The sequence below is a fragment of the Lycium barbarum genome, chromosome 11 (genome assembly GCF_019175385.1).
Source record: "Lycium barbarum isolate Lr01 chromosome 11, ASM1917538v2, whole genome shotgun sequence".
NCBI classification, from domain to species: Eukaryota; Viridiplantae; Streptophyta; class Magnoliopsida; order Solanales; family Solanaceae; genus Lycium; species Lycium barbarum.
In genome coordinates, this window is record NC_083347.1 from 112,582,345 (window position 1) to 112,610,103 (window position 27,759).

Consider the following 27,759-nt stretch of genomic DNA (forward strand, 5'->3'; position numbering starts at 1 on the left):
GAGCCGGTTAAAAGAAAGCAAGTCCTTCAATTTTTCTTATATTATATAACAATATAAAACAAAAAGATTAACCGTGCCATCAAAGTCAAAGTTTCATACCCTCTTCCGTGACAGTTATGTCCTCTTCTGGGAACGAGAAGGATACTTACTCCTTAGATAGCAGCAGACTCTTATGAACTAAAAGCAAAGTTCTATAAAATGCAGAGGTAAAAGACAATGCACCAAAAATGGTGCAGCATAGTTTCCATTAAATTCAAGAACAAAGTTCATCCGGTTAGTTGATTTACTTCACCTAATGAGCAAATACAACACAACTATAGGTGCAAAGTTCCTCTTAAGGAAGAATTCATTGAACAGAAGATCTCATGGAATTTAACTCTTTTACGACAACTTTCTAAATACTAGAAGAAGCACTAAGGGCCATAACCTTGCATTGTTCATTCATGGCCAAGAGTTGTGCCTCTTTCTTGTCAAGGAGAGTTGTCAACTTCACATTCTCTTCCATAAGCTTTTGGACTTGAGCCTCTTTCTGCATTTTCTCACTCTCCAATTGGGTTGTCTTTGCAGCTAACCTGGTTCACATAAAACAAAACTGAGTACAAAAAATCGCAGATATGGGACTTTACCATACGTTATAATTACTATAGTGCACTCTTTCATGCGAACAACATATAAGACAAACCAGTGGTGAAGCCAGAAAGTTCGAGGGTGTTCAAGATTTAATATATATTTATAAGAAGTAATTTCTGACCTATATACACAGTATCATTCTCTATATACACAACATAGTTTTCTGGCAACGGGTGATCAGTGTATAATTTTCCAATGAAGAGTGTTCAACTGACCACCCTTCAGTCTATGTAGCTACGCCACAGAGACGAGCTCTTACAATTGTAAATTATTGCAAGGACCACAACCCCATAATATTCCGGAGAAGAGAATCCAAGTATTAGCCACTAGATGTGCTCAGACATCTTTTCTCGTGCATTCAATTAGTATAAGATACAATGATTTTAAGAGAAGCCCACGAAACACAGAACAGAAAGTAATTCCTCCTTCCCCCCCTCTCACCACGGGAGAAAGACAATCCTCGTGAGAAAAGAAACAACAAAACTCTCAAGAACTCTATGTCTCCTAGTAAACTTTGCAAGTTCTCAATTGTGGCCACTAAAGTAGTGATGGGTGTAGATTTATAAGATGGGTGCTTTAAATGGGAAAGAAAAAAGAAAATTATGTCATACAGATTTATAAACCAGAACATCATTTGGCAACTTATGAGAGTCGAGATTGGTGTTGGAATTATCAGAGCAATTACTTTACTGAAGGATTTCCACCAAATCTGTCTTGAAAGGTGGAGTCTGGCAAGAAGTTTGCAATGTTATTAATAGTTGTGCAAGGGACGAGACTCCTGGGCCGGGTGGGTTTTCTATAGCATTCTACCAAAAATGTTGGTTAATCATCAAGGAAGACATAATGGAGGCTTTATTTCACTTTTACCATACTGAGCAATTAGAGAAGAGCTTCTTCAATGCTTCTTTTATTGCTCTTATTCCTACAAAAGCAGGAGCAGAAGAGTTGAAGGACTTCGGACTAATTGAGCTTCTTCAATGCTTCTTTTATTTACTTTCTAGTGTTTGGTAAATAAGCAAAAAAAATATCATCCCAAGAGCATTTATATGTAATCTAGCAAAACACAATGGGGATGGGATGAGGTGGGAAGTGGGGGTTCGGGGGTGGAAAAGGGTGGGATGGTCAAGGGTTGGGGGTTGGGTGGGTGGGGAGGAGACAACGAAAACATTTTGCAGAATGCTTAGAGAAGGCATATGATCATGTTAATTGGGAGTTCCTACTTAATCTTTTAAAGACTTTGGGATTGGGTAATAAGTGAATGGATCCAAGTGTGTATTTCAACTGTGAGATTTTCTGTGATTATCAATGGAAACCCAGAAGGCTTTTTCTGGGCTTATAGAGGATTAAATCAATGGGATCCCCTATCCCCCTTCCTTTTTATCCTTGTTATGGAGTGTCTCAGTAACAGTAAGCAGAACAAAGAAGATGGATCCACAGTTACAGTGCAGATAATAGGTGCCAAACAGACACTTTTATTACCCACATTACGTATGTGGATAATACCTTCGTTCTATGTGAGACAGGGGCTCCATTCCTGAGGCTGATCCTGCTGAGTTTTGAAGGAGTGTCAGTTCTTCATATTAATCTTGCTAAGAGTCACTTGATCCCAATTACAGAATTTACAGGAGTTGGCATTGGGTGTAACACTGGAAGCTTGCCAACAGTATATCTGGGACTTTAGGTGCCAAATTCAAAGCTTCAATAATATGGCAGAACATTCTATAAAACTGTGATAAAGACTTGCTAATTGGAAAAGACAATACTTATCTTTCTGAGGCAGGTTGATGCTCATTAATAGTGTTTTGGACTCACTTCCTACACATACAGGGTATGTTCGGTATGAAGGAAAATGTTTTCTCGGAAAATGTTTTCCAGGAAAATAAGTTGGTTTCTTACTAATTTTCTCGTGTTCGGTAAGTAAGCAAAAAATTTATCCTAAAAGCATTTGTATATAGACAAATACTACGGATGGTAGGGATGGGGGCTATGGGGTGGGTGTGCAGATGAGGTGTGTTGGAGGGTGGGAGGACACAGTCAATGTGGATTGTGGAATGCCACTTGTGGAACTTGTTTTCCCTACTTTTACGAGGAAAGTCATATTCCTCATTTGTAAAGAAATTGTTTTCCAAAAATTTTGACCAACCGAACATGGAAAAGTTAGAAACCATTTCTGAATAATATTTTCCTCCATAACAAACACACCCACAATGTCTCTTTTTCCAATGCCTGTCAAGGTGGAAAAGAAACTAGATCCTATAAGAAGTGAGTTTGTCTGAAGGAGAAAAAAGCATTCCACCTTGTTAATTGGAGGATCGTCAAGTTGAACAAGAAGCAAGGGGAAATGAGAGTGACAAATCTTAAACACCAGAATAAGAGCTTACTGTTCAAATAGTTATGGAGATTCCATCAAAATGAAGGAGCGTTTATGGAAAGTGCTGGTTACTAAAAAGTAAGGAAGAAAGCATAACTGGAGTACAAAACTAACCAACTCAGCACATGGGGTCAGTGTTTACAAACATATAAGAAGTTTGTGGGATGACTTTGGTAGAAACATAAACATTCATTCTAGCATATGGTTGGGTGATTTGGAAGGAAAGGAATCAACTATGTTTTGAAAGCAAATATGAAAATATAGACACATTGATATATAAATGTATTCATTGTCAAGAAAAATATAAATGTAAATATTTATTGGCTTTTTGGTGTAGTGTAGACTAGAAGATGTTAATACAGCAGATAAGATGTTAGACTTTCTCAGCTTCATACAGTGATGTAAAGGAACTGATAGTGTGTATTTTGACACAAACTTTGAGATTCACTGCTTCTGTTTATAAAATCTTACCATTCTCAAAAAAAAAAAAAAAAAAAATTACTTTCATTAGTTGGATCAAGAAGAGCTTTTACAAACCTTTGCATTGCACTTTAAAAAAGGGATGATTCCTCATTCTTAATCCAAGTACTCCATTTCATTTTATAATGTTTTTTTACATATAGACATGAAACCAAGCCTCATACAACCTAGTGCCCGGTACATGGTATGAATCATATGACTGCCATTCAAGGACACAGGAAATTAATTATAACCCACTCCACCAGATAACACTCTGGTGTCGTGGAGAAACATGACTGGAAAAAATGGTTAGACATAAATTCAAAGTCTTGAAGTGTATTGGTAAATTGTTCAGAAAACATATGTTCCAGCAAAAGTGTCTAATGTTGGGTGCATATTTAGATTCTAACCCTATTGATTCAGAAACGTGTGCTATATGATATTGAAAGGTATGAACTCTTGTTAAGCTGCATCGCAAGTATTAAGATACATGACATAACAATATACACTGATCGCAAGTAGGACTGACAAACGGGCTGGTCAGATCGGATATGGGCGAACAAAAACAGATAAATATCCAACCTGCCCATATTTAACACAAATAAAAAATGGGTAAACCGATGGATAATATGGGTTTGGTTTCAAGAAGAATCAGGTGAGAACACAAGCTAAAAGCCAAAATAAGTTTAGACTCCTAGAAAGCAAGAACTGATGAAAAATAACAAGCAGACAAATGGGTATTTTAGATATCCATTTTTAAGTGGATGATATGGATTTTTTTTCTTTTTCATGGATAATATCCATATTTGATCCATTTTTTTAATGGTAAGTTATCCAACCCATATCTAATGAATCGGATTGGATGGTTAGTTGTTTTCTTTAACCATTTTGCCAGCCCTAAACGCGAGTACCCAGAGAACATAAATAAACAGATCTACCATCATTTTATGAAACAGAAAATCTTCTCGAGCGAAAGGGTTATACTAACCGTTCAAAAAGCCTTTCAATTGTTTGGAATTGCTTTTCCGATGACAGAAGAGTTTCTCTGACACTGATGAGACTACTAACATAGGTTTTCAGAGATTCAAAATCCCTCTTAACACAACAAAGCTCCTGCTCATTTTCTGCAGCTCGCTGCCTCTGTCTAGAAGTTTCTTCGACCAAATCTTCAACTCTCTGTCGCATCTCATTCAAAATACAATTTGTACCCAAAGCAAACCTTTCCATCTCTTCTAACTTAACAGACATGTTTTCAATCTGAACTGCCTTTCTTTGAATCTCTTCCTGACCGATTGTTACCTTCTCCTTCTCTAAAGCAGTTTCAGATTCCGCCATTATAATCCTCTTGACAAGATTTTCCATAACATCTGTAACCATTTGTACACTTCTGAGTAATTCACTCGTATAAGATCCATCTCGTTCATCATCGGGGACATCATCAAAAGACGAGAGATCTATGTCCCTTGACCAACTGGAAAATGGTACACCATTTTTATCAATAAGTCCGACTCCATATAGTTCTTTTATACCGCACGAGGTAAATGCCAAATCAGGAACGGCCATGACTTTTGCTTTAGCTTTCAAATACGTCATTAATGTTGCAGCGGTTCTGACTCTACGCGAAAGAACATCTAATTCTCTCTTTGTATCTTCTTCTGACCCAGTAATAGAAGCTTTTACATCTAATAGTTTTGCTTGCAAGGCATCTACTTGGGACTCGCTTTTCTCCATCTCTTGCTTCCAATTAACATGGGTTTGGCTAAGTTGGTACTTCAAATCTGAAAGATCAATATCTTCCTCCACTGCCATTACCTGTTGAAAAAAATTCGAATTAGGAACTTAGGGTTCATTTGGTTGCTGGTTAGGGAGGAGTTATCCATGTATTAAAACTAGCATAACTTTATACGTTGTTTGGTTACAACAATGGGGGAAAATAGTCTCCATATAGAATCTAGCACAAGTTAGACAATGTTTGGTTGGTTTTCCCTCCTTACCACATAAAACATAACATTGCTAATATAATCTTTGGTTCATGTTTTTCTTTTCCGCATAACTAATAAATGCGTAAGTTATGAGGGAATCTATGTATTGTCTCATGCAGGGTGGAAGATGGAATAACTAAACCCTACATGACTAATCCCTGCATACTTTATCTCTGTATTACTTGTACTGGCACAACTCAACCAGCAACCAAATGACCCCTTAGTTTATTAAGATCTAACAATACTAGGAAGTAGCAACAAGTACAGCACAGTTGAACTAAGTAATCTTACTAAAGACTAAGGTGTTGATTGGCTATGTTGGAAAGAAAAAGAATTAAAATCAAATAAATAAGCCAGTAATTTTGACTAAAATATGTATAATCTTTCTCATCCACTCCCTTCCTCTCTTTTTTATTCCTTCTAACCAATCAACTCGTAACTTCAACCACTATGACATAGTTATTCAGATAATGCATCATCAATACATGAACAAGTTCTTTACTGGCAACGCACTTCAAATTTAGTCAGAAACTTACGTAAGACAATGTGTAAATTTGCTGTAAGATGAAAAAAAAAAATGTACATATTCTCCCTAGAGAAAACAGAATACTTGCACAACTTTTATCAGTGTTTCTTTGACATCAAATTTCAGAATTCATATAAGATACATATTTATACTGCAATTCCAGATCAACTCTTACCAAAAGACACTACGAAATCATACGGATTCATTGCCAAATTGCCAGTAGCATACCCAAAAGAAGGAACTAAAAATATCTTCTATTTTTTTTAGATAAATCAAAAGAATTCATTTATACTACACCAAAAATGGAATGAACCTCAGAAAGTACAAAATGTTTCTTTTAGCAGTGAGTTCAGACAATACTAAAGACAGCATTTTTCATTTCAATTTGGCTTCTTTAATGAATCCACTAGAACCCAACATAGAATCTTTATAGTTTATCCCACCACAAAAATATGTAAAGCCACCAAGAGAAGTTAAAACAAAAAAACTAAAAAAAACTTCTACCTAATATAACAAATACAAATTTAACATAAAAATCATACCAAGATCATGAACAAAGAACAAACATTGATACTAAACCTTTCCTACTATTACCCAAGTAAGCTATATAAGTCTTCTATATTCTTTCCCCTTTATCTAGACCCATTTCATTCTCTAATACTCAATAATCTTTTTTTTTTTTTTAAGAAAGATTATAATTTTCTAATACCCATTTCATTATTTCCACTCTAATACTCAATAATTAATCTTTAAAAAAACATAGAACCAAAAAAGACACGAGATCAAGATGATTTAGCCATAGAATTAAATTGGTAACAAAGAAAACAATTTAGCAGGTAGATCAGAGCAAAAAGTACATACATTTCTGTTTAGGAAAAATTCCAAAAGTATATAAAAAGAGGGCACCTTGTAAATTAAAAATTGAAGCTTTTGATGAAGAAGAGAAAATTGGCAGGTGATGACGATGTTCCAACACACACGCGTTGTTTGGAAGAGAATTTGGTAAAGACAGATTCTATGTTTTTTGTTTGTCTGTCTTTTTCGTTTTAAGTTTACGGGGAATTATATTTATTTCCCCTAAACTTTCATAAATTACAGATTGGATAATCACGTACTTCCATTTGGGCTTGTGCCATCTTTATTGAGGTTTTCTATAATTACTCGAGGAGAATAATTGCCATGAGAATTTTTCATTTTTTTTTTTGGGAAAATTATTTGAAAATTAATGTTTGGTCATAAAAATTTCAAATACAACTTAACTAAAACTGTCGTAAATATTAATATATAAGTTAATTGTGAATGTCCATAACTCGTAGGTTTACTTCCACCATTAAATATAGTAACACCACACATCCACTAACTCCTTATTCATCTCCCACTACCCCATAATCTTCCCCACCTTCTCAAGGGTAAATGTCATGTTTATGACACAGAGTCTCTAACTAATTAAGTTCAATTTTCGTTTGTGATAGGAAGATATGTTAATGGTGCTTGCATGCTGATAATTCTCTTAAAAGTTAAATACGATGCCTAGCAGGTCGGGACATGCCTTTCGGGAAGGCTTAATACGTATGGTAATTGGTAACACAAATACATAAACATTCAATTTTTATATTAACATGATTGTACGGTGAGAACCTGATTCTCTCCGATTCAGCGAAGGTCTGTTTTGTTGTAAGTCCGTGAAGTCGAACCGAAGGTCCGTTTTGTTGTAAGTCCGTGAAGTCGAACCGAAAGTTCGTTTTGTTGTAAGTCTGTGAAGTCGAACCGATGGTAAGACCGAGCTAATGAGTCCGTAAGATAGAACCCGAAGAATGTTCGATGGGATAAACCCAAATCAGCGGAAAGTTATCTTCACCTGATTTATCGCCGGAGATCGCGCCACCAACGGATGTGTCCGACTATATCGCAGCTGTTTATATCCACGTGAGGGTTCGTGCCTCCTAATCCGAGTAGGACTCTAGTACTATTTAAACGCATGTATCAACCCCATTAGAGGGCATCACAATCTCTACAATACATTCTAGTGGCTAATAGAACTTCTTCTTTGTTAAAGCCTTTGTCCCAATATTTCAATCATTTCGTTCCGTTCCAAGTCTGTTACACACCGACAAAATTTGCGTTACCAAGACTATAGACGGCTTAGTATGAGCTCAAGGGAGAGCAAAGTTATACAAGGAGTAGGGATGAAGATTATATGATCTGAGTATAAAAATATAAGAATATATATATATATATATATATATATATATATATATATATCACATTTGGAGACCGTATAGAATAAATCAGTTAACACGTTACTTGATGAATAGTCCTCGTAACCGTAAGTTAAGGTGGGGCCCAAATGTCGGGGTTTTATAAAGGACATATGAAAAGTGATATGAGTAGTACATGGGAAATTGAGCAAGTCTTAAGAAGGACCCTTAAGCCAAATGTGTGCATAAGCCCTCCAAAAGGATGATTTAAAGATATGTTTCCAGATGATCTGACTTGGAGGGGCCAAAGCGCTATTATAAGTTTGGAATTTGGAAACACACCACAAATTAAAGTTGTATATAATTGAAAGAGCTTTCCAACCATAGGTCGTGGGCCCTCACACAATATCGGGATCAAAAGTTATGACCATTTTAATATAAAGACTCCAAGCTGCCAAATGGCTTCCGCGAGTCCCACTTGAGATGGTCGGTGGAACCGACTTATTAGGGGTATAAATACCCCCATTAACTCTATTTTTTCAGCATTCTTACATTCTCAATAGTCCTAAAAACTTCCTAACACAACCCCCAAACATTTATAGCCCATTAAATCAAGAATTTAACAAGATTACACCAAACTAGTCCATGAAAGGTGATTGTTCTTGCTTCTTCTTGATGTTTTGGTAAGTTTGGTCTTGAAGAAAGTTGGTGTGACTGAATTTATTCAAGTATAAGGTATGTTCTTCATCCTATCTCTTATGTTGAGTTGATTTGAAGGTTTAGCAAGTCTTAAAAGTGAAAATAGTTATGGAGGAAAGGTTATAAAGTGTCGTGTTGTAGTTGTTGTGTTTATAGACTGTTTTGAGCATGTTGTGGCCGTGTGGCTGGGCTGATTTACATGTATAGAGATTGTATCTAATATTGTTGGTGTGTTGATGAGATTATGCTCCTTGATTGGGAAGAAAGGAAATGTATATTGTTTTTGTATGTTGAAAAACATTGTGTGGGATGTTTTATGGAATATATTGGTATTGATAATATCGTTGTTGATGTTGGTATTGTTATTGTTATTGTTGGTTGCTGTATTGTGATTTTGGACTAGACATATAAACAGGGGAGATGCTGCCCGAATTTTGGCAGATTCTAAAGAAGTTTAGTTTAAGGACTTGAGATAAGCATATGACGATAAGTCTAACGGTAGTATAATTTCTCGAGTGTAAATTTGCAAGTTCGGGAGAATAAGCATTAATTCGTAGGAGATCAATCAGGTATGTTAAGGCTCGTCCCTTTCTTTCAAAGGCATGATTCTTATGTTATGATCTCGTACATGTTTCCATAACCACCTTGTTTCCAATAGCTAGAAGTTTATGACTCTTAAAGCTTCTTATGATGTTAAAGATGAGAATGTTTTTGTAAGGATTACGATGATGATGATTTTATGTTTAAAAGTTTCAAGTTATGATTTCAATGATGATATGAAGATGTTGAGTTACTTCATGATTTTCTCGATTCTATTCATTATTGTTGATCTCACCTTATGAATTGTTCCTTCGAGGTGAGATATAGCGATAATGTCTGTTCCATAATATGAATCGGAGGTTACCGACCTTATTTCACTCCGATAAAGTTGTAGCTTTCATATTAGCTTTCTTGCATACTATTTACAGTATGTATATGAACATGGTATATATGGATCGAGCCGTACGTTCCTCGGCACTAACTTATATGGATCGGGCCATCCGTTCCTCGGCACTAACTTATATGGATCGGGTCGTACGTTCCTCGGCACTAACTTATATGGATCGGGCCGTACGTTCCTCGGCACTAACTTATATGGATCGGGCCGTATGTTCCTCGGCACTAACATATGATGATTATGGATCGGGTTGTACGTTCCACAGCACTAACATTTATGGATCGGGTTGCACGTTCCGCAACACTAATTCTTATGTTATATGTGTATATATGTATATAGGTGCTTGTGTGCATATGATTTTAAGATGTACAGGTTATCCCTCCTATTCCATATTATCTTTCACATCTTTATATGTTGTTATTCATGGCTTACATACTCAGTACATTATTCGTACTGACCCCCTTTCTTCGGGGGCTGCATTTCATGCCACACAGGTGTATACAGATGAGTAGAAGACATTGGCGATAGGATGTTCCCAGGCTATCAGCTGGATTGGTGAGCTCCATCTCAGTTCGGAGTGTTGCCGAGTCAGAGTACTTATGTTATGGTATCTCGTGTATGTTAGAGACTTTTCCAGACAGTGTCCTGTGGATAGTGCATTAAGATGTCGATAGTTCTGTAAAGCGACCATATAGGTCGATGTGTTTTTATGCTTTATTTTTAAAGATTTTATTGTGACTAAAGGTTTTTTTAATTAACGATAAGGGAGAAGTCCCTGATTTGACGAAAGAGTTTTATTGAAAAGTTTTTTTTTTACTTGACGGAAGCTTCATTTCGTAGATTAAAGGTTCACAAAAAGTTGTGACTCCTAGATGGAATAGTAGTATGGCACTCAGCCAAGTAGGGCCTTTGGTGTCAGTCGCGGCCCTCCGATTTGGGTCGTGACAAAGTCTTAATTATCCGCACAACAAACCGAGGAAGGAATTCCCCGATCGGACCTAAGGAGCATAGTCCGAAGAAAGATCTTCTTCCACCGATTTTATCATACCGAACTCAGGCTCTATTCCATTTGCCTTTTCTCTTTGTTAATTCTTTACTCGGATTCATTTACTTTTTGCATTCGTTATTAAGTTTAAGTCACGTATCCTTTAAACCGCGTACAAATTCAATTGTTGCTCTTTTAGGGGTAAACAATGATCGTGTTAGGTTTGTTTCAAATTCTTATTATTGATAAGCTCTCTTGGATTTAGAGAAAAGATCACTATGATTTAGTGAAGTTTCTGTCCCTGTTGGTGCCTCCTTACCCCTTTTCCCCAATTGTCAAAACCATTCGGTGTCTCCAATACAAAACGAAATTTGCGACGACCTCGCATCTAGGAGAAAATTCGAGGTTATCAAAATACAACTTCAATGTCGACCCCTCGACCCTGGTAGCAGCAATTGGAAAGATAAAAGATGTGACACAGCCAAAGCCTCTCCGAGCCGATCCCTCCCAGCGGGACCCGAAGTTAGCATGTGACTACCACGGTACCCACGGGCACCGGACCGACGATTGCAGAGGTTTACGGGATGAAGTGTCCCGGTTGCTCAAAAACGGACACCTAAGAGAATTTTTGAGTGAACGGGGCAAGGAAAACTACAAAAACAGAGAAGCCGACAGAAAAGCTGAGAAGGAAGAACCCCAACATGTGATCAACATGATCATTGACGGCGTCGAGATACCACGAAGACCTATCCTAAAGAGAACAAGATTCCCTATCACGAGGGAAAAAAGGAGTGGGGACTATATACCGGACGAATTCATTTCGTTCAATGACGAGGAAGTCGAAGGCATCACTCAGCCTCACAACGATGCCCTGGTAATCTCTGTACTTATTTATAAAACTCATATTAAGCGTATCTTAATTGATCCAGGTAGCTCGGTGAATATCATCTGATGGAAGGTCGTCAAATAGCTCGACATGTTGGATCAAATTATATCGACAGCCAGGATCTTGAACGACTTTAATATGGCCTGTGAAACCACAAGGGGAGAAATCACACTGCACGTGAGTACAGCCAGGGTTGTGCAACATACCAAGTTCTATGTCATTAACGGGGAAATGAAATACAACGCTCTATTTGGGAGGCAGTGGATACACATGATGAAGGCAATACCATCATCATTGCACCAGATGCTGAAGTTTTCAACCCTCGATGGGATAAAGGTCATACGGGGGGAACATCCCGCCGCCAAAGAAATGTTCGCAGTCGAGGAAGCCGCACCAAATGGGCCAAAGGAAGATACAGATGGCCGCGCCAATGCCCTGGGTACGAGTGAAGGGACCAAATAGCAATCACAGAACTAGGTGGCAGAGGAAGATGATGACTTCGGTATTCCAAGATCCTTCGTTTTGCCGGATGAATCCGATGCAACAAGGTCCACGGTAGAAGAACTGGAGCAAGTTGTCCTCTTCGTCCACCTCCTGGATAGGAAGGTATACCTGGGCACGGGTCTTACCCCGGAGCTCAGGAATGATTTAATTGAATTTCTTAAAGATAACTCAGATTGTTTTGCATGGTCCCATTTAGACATGAAAGGAATCCCACCGGAGGTAACGACTCATCGTTTGAGCTTGGATCCGAGCTTCCGCCCGGTCAAACAGAAACGAGCCTTGGAGAAAACCCTCGTGCAGTAAAATATCGGTCTGCGATCAACAACAAGTTAAAAATGAGGGCAAAATTAAAACGCAGGGCATGAAGAGAATGACCAGTGCTTACCCGGTTACTGGCATGCATGCGTTCGTTTAAAAGGCATAGCCAAGGCACCTCGTCTATCTTTTCGCGATCTTCCTGGGAGACTATGGGACGAAGGTAGCTGGCCACACCAACCGGGCGTGAAAGAAAGTGCGTGTCCTCCGGCACAGAGACAACAGTAGACCTAGTCCTCCTCAGGTCAATGCTCGGAACTGGGAGCGTGCCTACAAGATAGGGTCAAGAACCCGATTCAGTAACATTCATAGGTCGTCGCCTGCTTTCGGGAATTGGCAGGTTAAAACCCGAAGGGTCAGCCCTAACGGCTTTGACCGGGGAAGCCTCACCCAGCATCCGTTCAAATTCCTCCCTGTGTGGGGAAGAGGTCCCGAGTAAATCAGCAATGTTAACGGTAGGTCCCCTCTGGACAGATCATCATCGACCGTAATAACGTCGTCGGAAATCCTTATCGGGCTCCGGGAGGCATGTTCAAATGCAACCTCGGCCAATTGCAGAAGGGTTGCAGGCGGTAGCCCCGTGCCGGTCGTGGTGGGACTAACCGGTAGTATAAGTGAAGCAGGTTGGTGCCTTCGGATGGCGAACATGAAGTCTTCTTTTGATTCGTCTCTCAAGGTCCGTGACGAATCACCTCGAGCTGTGGTGGTTTTCTTCTTTTTTGCCTTGGAAGAAGAGGTCTTGAACGATCTGCCCCTTTTTCTACTCGGAGCTACCTCAGCTAGTAGCTGTCCGGACTCGGCCGGGTCAAATAGCGAACCTCCTCTCGGATAGAGGGGCGGAGAATCCCTTAGCCGGGCCATGTTCCGTTTCACTGCAAATATAGAAATGTTAAAAAAAGGGGAGAAAAACGAGGGTAAGGGACCAAACAAAACTCACCCCCTTGACTTTTTGTCACCCATCTGCCCTTCGACAGTTCGGCCCAACATCGCAATATGTGGGGGTACTGGGCCATGAGGTTCTCAAGCCAGACCACGAGGTCATCAATGACCCGAGGGATCCACTTTCTGGTTGCAGGGCAAAATCTCCATGTAAAAAAAATAAAATAAAATAAAAAAAGAGTAAAGCATTCGGATGGCTTACGTCGTTTGTTCCACCTTTCGGGGATGGGACGATGGCTCGGCGGAATAATTTCTTCAGTCTTCTCAAGGACGTAGCGCACTAACCACCCCCAATCCTTATCATCCACACTAGAAAGTATGGGGTACTTGGCACGCTTCAGCAATTTCACAATTCCCCCGCGAAAGAAACGAGGAGAGTAGAGTCGGATCAAATGATCAAGCGTAAACAGAGTATTGACTTCGTTAGCTAAGAACTGAATGCATGTAACGACACGCCAAACATTCAGCCCAATTTGTCCGAGGCACAGTTGCTATGTTCGGCACATATCTAGAATGACCTCGTCAATGGGCGGGTCAAGATTGTATGTGAAGGGAAAGGTGTATACACTCAAATACCCTTCTTTGTACGAGGTCACATCTTCATCAGGGCTCGGGATCACGATATCCGTAGGTCCATACTGCCACTCGCCGGCAGCTGTAGGAGACGGATTTACGTTCTAACCATAGTCAGCCCGAACTTGTGGTATAAGAGCCTCGGTGATGGCCGATGGATAACACCGAACATTGTATCCTCGGTCCGCGTTGTCTCCTTTTGGTGGCTTTTCTGGAGCAAAGTCGGAATCAAAATTAAATGCCCCTGGCATTGCATTTTGTCCCCGAGGTTCATAGGGGACTACTTCGGCCTCGGCATCAGCAGCAGTGTCGGAGGCAGCAGGGGAATCGGACGGAGTATTCTCTCATGATGATTGCCTAGAACTGGACGCCATGTCTTGTTTCTTAAAACAAACGGATAAACGAACACACAAGAATGGGGTGAAGATCAAAAGACAACTTTAGAAGTTTTTTCAAGAGAAGGCAAAGAAACAAAGCTTGTTCTTGGGTGTTTGAAGAAAATATGGAGTAAAATCGTTAGAGGGATTCTGTTAGTGTGCAAGAAAGGAAGAAAAGGAAAAAATGAAAAGAAGGAAGACATATATATAAGATAGAAGCGAAACGCTTCCCTTTCGGTGCCTTTTGCCCGACCGGTCGCGAGTTGACACGTGTCAAAATGTGACCAATCGGGAACCGACACGTCTTTCATGTCAGTGAAATAACGTGATGCGACGCTTGGTTTTCCTGCGCATTCCCGATGGATCACATTCAACTCTAGCCTCTCCAGGAGAAATTAAGTTCGGTAATATAAATCGAGTTCAAGTTCAGTAACGGAAATTGAACTTACCATTCATGAAAACGGGTCCATTAAACATCCGAGTATAAAATTTTACATCGGTCTGAAGCCAGAAAGGAAAATTGAGCAAAGCTACTCCGGCCTTTTAGACCGTACATAACTAAACAAACCTACTCCGGTCTAAACGACCGTACATAACTACAACTATCAGCCAAAAGGATTGAACAAAACAAAATCTAAAAACCCTGAGCCCTATGCTTCATCAATCATAGGTTCACTACTCCCCGATAAAGCTGCTTTCAGTCGGTCATTCTTCGCTCGAAGACTGGCGATCTCCTCGAGAAAATTCTCAGGGGTTCGAGTTGGGGGAATATTAGCCGGGGGTGCAGCCTCATCATTGTCGTCATCAATCTCCACTATTGGTGCCGAACCATTTCAAAAAATCCAGCGAGATCTTACCCTGGCACCAATTCCCGAACTGCCAGCCAATGCCTCCGTTATGACCCTTCTCTTCGGTACCTTCGCCGACCTGGTTGTTCTTCCTTCGGCTACATCCTCGGTCTTTGTTTGAGTAGCCCTTGCCTTCGAAGCTTTCACAGGAAGCCCTAACACGAGAAATAAGATAATGAGAACGTGTGTACAAAATAGAATACATATTACGGATCAGAATTTACCATGATTCTTGAACCTTCACTCAATCGGGCCTAAATCTCTCCAGGACCGGCCTACGTGCTCGGTAGCGCCCAACACGGAGGCCAACCACTTGAATATCTCGAGTAGGAGCTCGGGTTCAATGGAAATTTGTCCGGGATTCCATTCTTCCGGTAAAGGAACGGTGTTAGCACGTTGTAGTTGGGTCGTTCTCATAACGACAAATTGATGCAGCCAACCCCGGTCATAGTCATCCTCAGGGTCAATTAGGCTCCGAGGGCCCGGTGGGACCAGGTGTATAATGCCCCTACGAATGACCCGGGGTATATAAATATGGATTAAATGGTCCAGAGTGAATGGACTCCGGCCATACCAGCCAAAAACTCAATGCAATAAATGAGCCACCACACTTGAGGAGAAATTTGCCCTACACAAATCTGATAACGTCGGCACATATCATTTATCACTCGAGGAATGGGGAGCGTAAATCCGATGGCGAATGGGTAAGTGTACACGAGCGAATAACCTGGGATGTGATGATCAATCCGTACTCCCTGCCCGACAGGCAAAATCTCCACATCGCTGCCCAAGTCACATTCTCGTCGAACCCTGGGGATTATATCTTCGGTAACCAAGGATGCAAACTTCTTCACATGGTCATAGTGATGACCCACCTTACAATTATCCTTAAAATTGAACCGAGCCGGAGAGATTTCGGCCGCTTGAAGTTTGAGATCGGTTATGGCGTAAGGTTCGGGAGTAGGTTCAGTAGGAGATGTGGGAGATATAGGAGAGTGAACAGCGTCGGTTAACAACAATGAAGGAGAAGACATCTTAAAACAAAGCCAGGCCAAGGTGTATAAAGTGTGAAGAAGTGATGCTATGAATGGCTTTATATAAGGAAGAGGTTGAAGTTAAAGAGACTTCTAGCATCTTCTAGAAACTTTTAGTAAACTGTAGATATGGAAGACCATAGGAGTTGTGGAATGCACGTTACTAAAACATAGAACGACACAACATTTACTATGTTCGGGCTCGTGACTGGTGGTTTTCTGATCGCGGGCCGTTACCCAATCATATGCAGTTACTTGATCGTAATGGGGTTTTAATACTGGAATAGAAGGGTCTCTTCGATCCGTTTCCCGATTCCATTCTTGGCTCCAGAAAACGGAGGGACTATCTGTGTACGGTGAGAGCTTGATTCTCTCCGATTCAGCGAAGGTCCGTTTTGTTGTAAGTCCGTGAAGTCGAACCGAAGGTCCGTTTTGTTGTAAGTCCGTGAGTTTCTACCCAAAGGTCCATTTTGTTGTAAGTCCGTTACGTTGAACTGAGCTAATGAGTCCGTAAGATAGAACCCCAAGAATGTTCGATAGGATAAACCCAAATCAACGGGAAGCTATCTTCACCTGATTTATCGCCGGAGATCGCGCCACCAACGAACGTGTCCGACTATATCGCAGTTGTTTTTATCCACGTGAGGGTTCGTGCCTCCTAGTCCGAGTAGGACTCTAGTACTATTTAAACGTATGTATCAGCCCCATTAGAGGGCATCACAATCTCTGCAATACATTCTAGTGGCTAATAGAACTTCTTCTTCGTGAAAGCCTTTGTCCCAGTATTTCATTCATTTCGTTCCGTTCCATGTCTTAATTATCCGCACAACCGACCAAGGAAGGAATTCCCCGATCGGACCTAAGGAGCATAGTCCGAAAAAGGATCTTCGTCCACCGATTTTATCATACCGAACTCAGGCTCTATGCCGTTTGCCTTTTTGCTTCATTAATTCTTTACTCGCATTCATTTACTATTTGCATTCGTTATTAAGTTTAAGTCACGTATCCTTTAAACCGCGTACAAATTCAATCGTTGCTCTTTTAGGGGTAAACAATGATCATGTCAGGTTTGTTTCAAATTCATATTATTGATAAGCTCTCTTGCATTTAGAGAAAAGATCACTATGATTTAGTGAAGTTTTTTTCCCTGTTAGTGCCTCCCTACCCCTTCTCCCCGATTTTCCAAACCATTTAGTCAGGGGCGGAGCCAGTAAAGGCCGAGGGGTTTCATTCTCTTTTGGCAGAAAATTACACTGTATATTAAAGGTGAAATTATTTTTTACGTATACATATTAGATATTGACCCCCCCCCCCTTGCTTCTTTGTTTGTCTACTTTTTTATATTTTTGAGCCCCCCTTATTTAAAACCCTAACTCGGCCACTGCATTCAGTGTCTCCATTTCAAATGTGTACGGTGATTTTAGCCTTCTGCTCTTCCTTGGTTTAATGCCATAACTTGGTGTTAAGGCTTTGACGGTTTGTTTTTGCTCTTCCAGGAAAGTTTACTTAATTTTGTTTATAAAAGAAAATTAATGGCTTGTTACCTTTGCAGATTCCTTGATTTATGAAAAGTTATTTGGCACGCGGTTGTTGTGCGACCCAATTTGATAAAATCTTGTAAATCCTTCATCAAAAGAAAGGAATACAATTTCAAAGTGATGTTGAGGTGGGCCTATGAATATATAAAGACAATGGGCTTATAATGAAATTTTATGAAGCATGTATATATGATTATAGTCCATTCTTTGAAAAGAATGTGACTTGTGATAAGTATGCGAATTGCCCTTCTTTTGGGGTGGTCTTTAAATTTTGCTCCTCATATTTGTAATCTTTAAATTTTTCCCTTCGGCTAAAACTAATGGGTTCCAGGTTCGAACCCCCGCTCAGTCAAATATTTTAAAAAATTCGCAAGACAGAGTTTGAATTTCGCTATGCCCCCACCGGCATATTTTTTTTTTTTTACTTTTCACGGTAAACTTTTAGTTATGCCTTAACTAAAAGTATATCCCATAAGACATAACTAAAAATATGCCCCATAAAGCGAAACTTTTCCTTAAGGAATAACTAAAGTTATGCCAGACCTGGCATAACTATAAGTTTCGCCTTATAAGGCAAAGTTTATATCTTAAGGAAAAGTTCCGCCCTAGGGGCATACTTTTAGTTATGCCTTAACTAAAAGTCTGCCCCATAAGGGATAACTAAAAGTATGCCCCATAAGGCGGAGCTTTTCCTTAAGGCATAACTAAAAGTTTGTCTTATACGGCAAAGTCTATGTCTTAAGGAAAAGTTATGCCTTATGGGGCATACTTTTAGTTATGCCTTAACTAAAAGCCTACCCCATAAGGCATAACTAGGAAAAGACTTTTAGTTAAGGCTTAACTAAAAGTCTGCTCATAAGTATGCCGGACCTGGTATACACTTGTTAAGGAATAATCAAAGTTATGTCGGACCCGACATACTTATGCCAAGTCTGCCCATAAGGCATGAGTATGCCGGGTCCGACATAACTTTCGTTATTCCTTAACAAGTGTATGCCGGGTCCGGCATACACGCGACCCAAACCTTGCTTTAGTTTTTTTTTTAAAAAAAATTTATGCTTCAGCAGGGGTTCGAACCCAGAACCTCATGATTTCTGCCCGAAGCTCAGGATTGTAACGCGAAGGGCAAAAATTAAAGACCAACAATATGGGGAGCAAAATTTAAAGACCACAAATATGAGGGGCAAAATTTAAAGACCACCCCAAAAGAAGGGCAATCCGCGCAAAAATATGATAAGTATCGTGAATGCTCGCCCATCTTTAAAGTAAAATTTGTAACATTATGGATAAATACCACAACTCACTTCTACGGAAATAATTATTTTGGTATAAATGGTCATTGGTCACGTATTTTTAGTACGTCACAAATATTGTGGTGTGTCTTATCATGAATTACCAAATGGTAAAAGTAAGAAGAGTCTTGCTTATAAGGTTTTGGTCATGACCATAACGACAGATTCTATGTTTTTTGCTTGTCTGTCTTTTTCGTTTCTAACTTTTAGGGGAATTATATTTGTTTCCCCTAAACCTTCATATATTACAGATTGGATAATCACTCACTTCCATTTGGGTAGTTGCATATTTTATTCTCGGAAAAACTGTGTTTTTAGTCCCTGAATTATAGCAATATTCTGGTTTTGGTCCCTGTGTTAGATGACTAAGCACATTAAACCTATAATTAACCTAATTGTATGATTTTAGTGCTTTAAACTAATGGAAGTTAGAAACTTAACAGTGTTATTATTTCAAAAAGGAATATTAAATAAAGAAAAAACTGGAGCATGAGGAGAGTAATATGAATTAACTTGCTACTTGAAATTCTCCAGAAATGATGAAAAGTTGAAGAATAGAATCCAGTTTTCCTCCACCTGTGCATTAATGAATTAATATTGAAAATTTCAAAGAAGTAGAAGCCTGTTTTTAATATTTGAAGAAGGAAAATCTAAAGAAAATTACAATTTTTAATTAGGATAATAGTAGCTTTCAATTCCATTCGTCATGATTAAACTGAAGAACAAAGAGGGGCTTTTATTGCTCCATATCTGGCTCCACTTTGCATGAGATAATGAAAACATAAGTGTAATTTCATCAAATATCTTCTTTTTCCCCTTTTAACTATTGAAACAATATTTAAATTTGATGCAATATGCCCAACTGGCTGCAATGGTACGAGATAGCAAGCCTTGAAAGTTATATTCATGAGATCCAAGTCTCAAAATAAAAAAAATTCTACAGATTCCATGTTTATAACACCTTTTCATATAGTCCTATAAATAGAGTCATTGAGAATGATGTTGTACACATTTGAACATACTTGGATGAATAATAAAGCTCTCTTTTCGTCTCTCTTTATCTCTTTATTGTTTTTGCTTTCATATTTTGATATATTGTACTAACTCTTTTAGGTTGATTTCACAACAAAAACTTTGTTTTCACTTTTTTTTTCTAACAATACTAAAGATAGCATTTTTAGTCTACCCAAACTTTGGTTTGACTCCTGATGAGTTATTGCATTTCATAGTTTTGATAATTTGACAAACCGGCAAAGGAACAGGTTCTCCATCAGGTCCCCTGGAAGCACTGTATGACACTTAACAGTTGTAAAGCTGCTGCACGATTTGACAGAACTGCCGCGGCACAGTTGTATGTGTGTCCATAGTCACATGCTTCTCACATGCTCCCTCTATTGGTCTCATATTTATAAAACATGTTGAGCATTATTCAATCCAACACTTGAAAACCTAAAAAGATTAGACTTATAGAAGTGCAGCCGTCATAGTTCTCCTTGGGGCTTTCAAGAACAAGCTGTCACGCCCCGAACCTGGGCCTGGACGTAACATGGCACCCGGTGCCTAACTGCATGTGACCGAGCGAACCAACTGGCAGACAGAATCAACATGTGATACCAAAACATAACTAATTTATAAAATAAAACTAACACATGCTGATTAACTAAACGTCTGACTGAACATATCTAAAAGTAGCCAACATGGCTAAACCAAAACAACTGAACGACTGGGTATAACTGTCTACAAGGCTAACATAACAAATATCTCACTGTCTGAACTGTGTCTATGAAGCCTCTAATGAATACAAAAAGGTAATTGTCTAGAAAGCTATGAGAAGTGCATGACTGATATCGCCTCGAAGGAAACTGAGACTAACCACAGTAGTTGATACGAACATTCCTAAGTATATGGATCGTCAACCTGTATGTCGTTACCTGCATCGCGAGATGCAGGCCCCCAAGCAATAAAAAGGGACATCAACACATTTGAATTGTACTGGTATGTAAAGCAACTGAAGCAATAAAATACTGAAACTCAAAATGAAACTGATAACTGTAACTGTAATAGCAAGGAAGTAGAGATATGAATACTCCCTGCTCTGTATCTGAATCGTCTGTATTATCTGTGTTTGTATATGTGGGGGGCCTCGACCCAATAATAAATGCACGCTATGGCCTCGGCCTAGTAGTGCGTCAGTCAATGGCCTTGGCCATGTATATGTATACACAAGACTGTGCTGTGCCCTCGGGCAAAATCACATATGTATAATTATGGTTAATTAATAAGGACTGAGACCATAACAACAATGAACAATGCTGAACTGAAATAGACATGCTGGACTGAATTGAAAACACTGACTGTTTCTGAGCATACTGAATTTCTAGACTGAGACTCATGTGGTAACAATACATAAGTCTATAAAAATTACGTGCTGAGTTCATGATATTCAAAATGATAACCATGAACGAATTCTGTAACTGTAACCCTAGAAGCTAACAGTTCTATATCATATTATGAAACTAGGGCTAAATATATTCTGAGTCAAATTACTGACAAGTATGAAGAAAGAGGCGTAGGGAGAATCATGAACATTCCCTAACGTAGATAGTTAGCCTCACATACCTTAATTCCAGCCTTTGAGCATAATACAATGTTCGTCAACCCTTTCAACTTTGATCTATATCAATACAAGTCAAAGGGATTCTATATTAGCAATAATATTCATGCTTTGGTCATCTAAGCATTTTATCAAACACTTAGTGGGCATAAAGCTCCACAATCTTCATTAATGGTGTTTCTTCACCTAATTCCCATTCTATTACTTCTAGGTGATTCTACAATCTCAATTAGGTGTAATTAACATCATTCTCCATCACCCATATCATTATAAACATCTCAAGTCAACAATCCAAAACCCTACTATAGTTCGTGTAATTCTCTTTACTAAACCCATTTACTATTCTCCCAAGAACTCATCAATTCACTATTATGAATGATTATAGTGTAGAAGCATTACCTTTTTGATGTTCAATCCTCTTGAATACAAGGTCTAAGGTTTCCACGCCCAACAATAACGTTCCACTCACAACTCTATTGATTAGAAGGGTTTACTCAAGTTAGAAAGAGATTAGGGACTTGAATTCAAACTAGAATCATGATAAAACTTACCTTGGAGGGTTCTTGAGGCTCGAGACTTGTTCCCTCTGACTTTAGGGTGATTTTTCGTGACTAGGGGTGTTAGGGAAATAAACCCCAAGCTTAAATATAACTTTAAACGCGAAATCCCGACTTTTGACCCGAAACCCGACCTGTTACGCGATGGGTCCAGTACGCGCGTGCATCGCCCGACATTCTGTAGGTCGATACTCAAAGTTGTGCGATCGTCCCATGATGCAGGGCCATCACACGCGCCCTGAAAAGCGACGTGTGTCGGTTCTATGTAGTGTTCGGTAAAATGATTAGAACTACTTGTACAGAGCTGTGTTTGGGCTCCACAATATACCATTGGAAATATATTTAAAAGAGCTACAACTTTCATGTTTTAAGTGTTCTCAAATTCCCAACGGATTTTCACAAAATTTTACTGGAAGGCAGACGTATCGAAAACTTAGCCGATTTTATAGAATTTTAAGTGCCTTACTATTAGTCATATTGAGACGATCTTATCTCCTTGCTCCAATATCTGATTGTCCTGGTCCTTTTATCGTTAGAAAGGTATTTCTACGTACTACAACTTTCGTTAAGGGTACTTTCCCAAATTCCCAACTAATCAAGGAGTTATGGCTGCCCGAAGTAGGCCTATCAACCATTTTCGCAAAACGTTCAAACCTTTAGTTTTTCCACTAAAGCTCTAATGATACGGGGTGTTACATTATCTCCCCCTCTGGATAGTTCGTCCTCGAATGACGAATTCTGATAAAGAGTGACTGTCGAGACATGTGCACACTAACTGACATGAGCACATGAAAACTGAACTGAAAAGGGTCTGAACTGAATTATCTGTTGAACTGAACAATTACTAAGCTGACAGTCTAACAGGCTGAATACTGATAATGTAGAAACTGTAGAAGGAAAGATCTGAGAGGGGAAGGTATAGTACCTTCATCGGTTTCTGCTGATTCTTCAAGGAGATAGGGATAACTGGACTTCATGTCTTCTTCGGTTTCCCATGTAGCCTCTTCAACTTTCTAACTTCGCTACAAAAACATTACTGAGGCTACCTTCTCAGTCGTCAACTTGCGAACATGGTGATCAAATATTTTCACCGGGACTTCTTCATAAGTCAAATTATCATTGACCGTTATGCTATCAGTCGGGACAATCAATGACGGGTCTCCCACACACTTTTTCAACATTGACACATGAAACACTAGATGCACAATAATCAAGTCTTGTGGCAACTCAAGCTCATAAGCCAATTGACCAACCTTTCGTTGGATTCTGTATGGTCCAATATGGCGGGACTATGCTTCCCCTTCTTACTAAATCTCATGCCACTCTTCATAGGTGAGAGCTTAAGAAATACCCAGTCATTAACTTAAAACTCTAAATCTCTCTGTCTCACATTTGTGTAAGACTTCTGGCAATTCTGAGTTTCAAACGCTCCTAAATCAACTTGACCTTTTTCATAGCCTGATAGACCAAATCTGGTCCTAACAACTGTACTTCCCCAACTTTAAACTAACCAATCGGTGATCTGCACCTTCGCTCAAAAAGGGTTTTAAACGGTGGCATCCCAATACTAGCATGGTAATTATTTTTTGTAAGTAAACTCAATAAGAGGCAGGTGGTCATCCCAATTACCATTAAAATCAAGGACACATGGTTACTGAACTGAATGAATGCATGATTACTGAATTGCTGAGATACTGAACTGAATGTCTACTGAATTAACTGAATACTAAGCTGACTAAATACTGGATTAACTGAATACGGAACTAGCACACTAACTGAATATTGAGCTGACTGAATACTGGATTAACTGAATATAAAACTAGCACGCTAACTGGATACTGGACTGGCATGAATACATGAGTACTGGACTAACATCTGAGTACTAAGATGACATGAATATTATAACCTGAGATCTAAATAGTGTATCTGTCTGATCATCGGTCTGCGGTTGAAAAGTTGTGCTGAGGTTAACCCTCGTACCCAATCATTTCTGAAATGATCTCTAGAAGTTTTCTGTGAACTGGGCACCATGATCTGAAATGATGGAAGCTGGGTCCCATGAAGTCGAACGATTTCTCGAATAACAACTTGGCATAGTCTGGTGCTGAATCTATCGTCTTAACAGGCAAGCAGTGTGGCGACTTCGTAAGTTTGTCCATAATCACCCAAATCAGGTCGTGCCTCCTAACTGAATGAGGTAGACCTGTTATAAAGTCCATATTTATCATCTCGCACTTCCAAACAGGAATATCTATATTCTGAGACAAGCCGTAGGGCCTCTAGTGTTCGGCTTTCACTTGCAAAAAATTTGGGCCACTTAGCCACAAACCCTGCCACATTCTGGAATTGTGATCCTCTGACATAATCCGCTCTCTGAGCCCATCTACATCTGGAATGTATAATTTTACCTCTGTATCTATGGTACCACCATCTCCCCCTTGTTCAAAAGCTGACGCTTTATGTTCGTGAATCCCCTCTTTCATCTGCAACAATTAGGAATCACCAAACTGCTTCCCTCTAACTTCAATGACTAAGCAGGAATGCCATGTTCTGGGCAATAACTCCACCCACTTCGGAGTCTGAAAGTCAAATTTCTAGCTTGGATAAGGGGTGAACTTCTTTCACCATAGGTCTCTAGTCTGCTTAAATCATGAGCTGTACTTCCCATACTTGATTTTTTTCTGAGATACTTCCTAAAATACTTATAGTACTGTTGTGCGCTAAGTCTTTGACTAGCACCTTAAAGATTAGAGTCTCGTGCAATGGCACTACCCTTGTGACACATAACTGGGAATGATCTTATAGCTTTTCTGTGATCGCCTAATCGATAATAATTGAACTTGACACGATTCGTTAGACGATCATTCTACTCATTTCGGATTTCCTCTAAGTTGAAGCATATTCCTTATGGAGACTATCTCATTATGCCAACCTAACTGAACTAAGGTTGTTCATATCTCATACTAACCCTTCGGGTCTTCAATTATCTCACTGGACTTACTGGCGATTTATGCATCTCCCCTCTTAGACCAAGGCTAACATCTTATACTTACTAATTCTTCTCTTTTGATGGGATCCAATTAACATTCCTTATCTTCTGTAATTCCTTTGTACTCTACAACACTGACGACTTTTTTTTTTCCCGACTCACTTCTGAGCAATTTCTCATTGGAAAAACTAAATTACTTACATGAACGGGTTGCTACTGTATTCATAACTGGCATACTCTATCTTAACGACTTAACTCTGCTCACACTGTAAATCTTAGGACAACTCCTTTTTGATAACTCTTAAAGGTTATTCTTCTGTAGTTTTCTCTCTTACGGCTTAGCTGATTTTTTCTTCCACTAATCACTCTACTCCGAGCTTAACTTAAGCCCTTGGTTTCTAACACACATTCAGATGTATCTGAATAGTCACCCATTTAAGATGTTCATCTGAATAAGGAAATCAAATCTTACTTCTAATAGTTCTGCTGAAATTGCTAATGCATTATATCTACTCAAAACTTACTTACTATTTTTCTGTTAATCACATGCTAGCTTCATATTTTCTTATTCTGCTCTGAATAACCTATGTTATTTCTAACTCTCCCTCATCATCTGACGTTATTCTATGGTTGTATACTATATTTTCTGAACTATGGATCACACTTAACAAACTTTCATCTATCTTATACAAAAGATTGGAACAGCTAAACCCAGACTTTCCATACACTTCAAAATTGTATCAGACTATACACATCTGGGATAAACACTTACTCACATAGCTTAAGCGAGAACTGTCACATCTTCTTATCTCACAATAATAATTACTTCTTATAGTAACCTACAACCATCGTACTCTCTAACTATGATCTGACTAACTTAAACAAACTAAAATCATTCCCGAAAATTTAATATCGTCTGCTCATGGTTATTATTTCATACATACCTCTTTTCTTAACAGGCATAGTTCGTACAAAAATTTCATCTGTGGCGATAACTGGGGATGCCTCTTTATCCTGACGACCTGCTGAAGCTTCCAAGCAGTCTTCACTGAGAACTGAAATACCAGGCTTAGCTGTATTACAACTTGACTGGGCTTGAGAATTAAGAGAAGCCACCGAAACACATATCAAGGCCCCAAACGATACACCCCTTGGTGTCTCCTATAACACTTGTTGCACATAAGATTCTGAAAACTTCTATGGCTCACACTGGTATGCCACTGAGAGGCTGGTGCTCTTAAACTCTGTTTCTAGCTGAACTGACCTTTTTGATCATATCTAGACCTCGAGACTAGTGTACTAGCTGCAAATGGAGTGGGTCTTGATAGCTTCCGGTAGGAAACTGTCTGCCCCCATCTCCCTGAGTTCTTCCATGATTTACGTTTCCTGCAGACTTAGCTCCTTTTCTAATTTCTCTGATATTCTCTCCCTGTTGTATCCTATTCTCCTTTCTCAAGAACATCATTATTATTCAACTTCCCATTCATTATACAACACCCTTTCTCGGGCAACTTACACTTTATTCATCTTTCAATAACACCTCAAGTCTCATTTGTTACCAGCAAGTACTTCACAATTGTACCTCCATGGATAATCAACCTTAGTTGGGCCTTGAATTAGTTGTTCATCTCCTGCGCATTCGAAACGTACGTAATTCGATTGGAAGAGAAGTTACTTATTGCTCTAAGCTTCATGGCACAATCTAGAGTAGAAAGAAATGAGACAAATCCTAAATGTCTTGGTGGTCAACTGTTTATATGTGTGGGGCCCTCACACATATAAAAGAGACCCCATTGGACACGGCTTCATAGACTCCCTAAGACACTTGAACCTAGGGCTCTGATACCAAGCTTTGTCACGCCCCGAACCTGGGCCTGAACGTAACACGGCACCCTGTGCCTGACTGCATATGACCGAGCGAACCAACTGGCTGGCTAAATCAACATGTGATACCAAAACATAACTAATTTATAAAATAAAACTAACACATGCTGATTAACTAAACGTCTGACTGAAATATCATAATGCGGAAATACTTAGACAATCTGAACATATCTGAAAGTAGCCAATATGGCTAAACCAAAACAACTGAACGACTGGGTATAACTGTCTACAAGGCTAACATAACAAATATCTCACTGTCTGAACTGTGTCTATGAAGCCTCTAATGAATACAAAAAGGTAATTGTCTAGAAAGCTGTGAGAACTGCATGACTGATATCGCCCCGAAGGAAACTGGGGCTCACCACAGTAGCTGATACGAACACTCCTAAGTAGCTGGATCGTCAACCTGTATGTCGTTACTTGCATTGCGAGATGCAGGCCCCCAAGCAATAAAAAGGGACATCAGCACATTTGAATTGTACTGGCATGTAAAGCAACTGAAGCAATAAAATACTGAAACTGAAACTGATAACTGTAACTGTAATAGCAAGGAAGTAGAGATATGAATACTCCCTGCTCTGTATCTGAATCGTCTGTATTATCTGTGTTTGTATATGTGGGG

General features: G+C 39.3%; 1 protein-coding gene across 3 annotated transcripts in view; it reads right to left on the reverse strand.

The window, feature by feature from the left end:
• Positions 1–207: 207 nt before the first annotated feature.
• The window catches only part of LOC132616819 (uncharacterized), a 75,472-nt gene continuing 47,920 nt past the window's right edge, over positions 208–27,759 (reverse strand). The window contains exons 2-4 of one of the 3 annotated variants that reach the window (XM_060331507.1): positions 6,875–6,934; positions 4,449–5,272; positions 208–572 (exon numbers count right to left, since the gene is read on the reverse strand). In XM_060331507.1, coding sequence (XP_060187490.1) covers positions 395–572; positions 4,449–5,269 — 999 coding nt within the window. In that variant the 5' untranslated portion in view covers positions 5,270–5,272; positions 6,875–6,934 and the 3' untranslated portion in view covers positions 208–394. Of the gene's footprint in view, positions 573–4,448; positions 5,273–6,829; positions 7,031–27,759 lie in introns of those variants that run through there. The other 2 variants (XM_060331506.1, XM_060331508.1) reach the window with 2 other exon arrangements.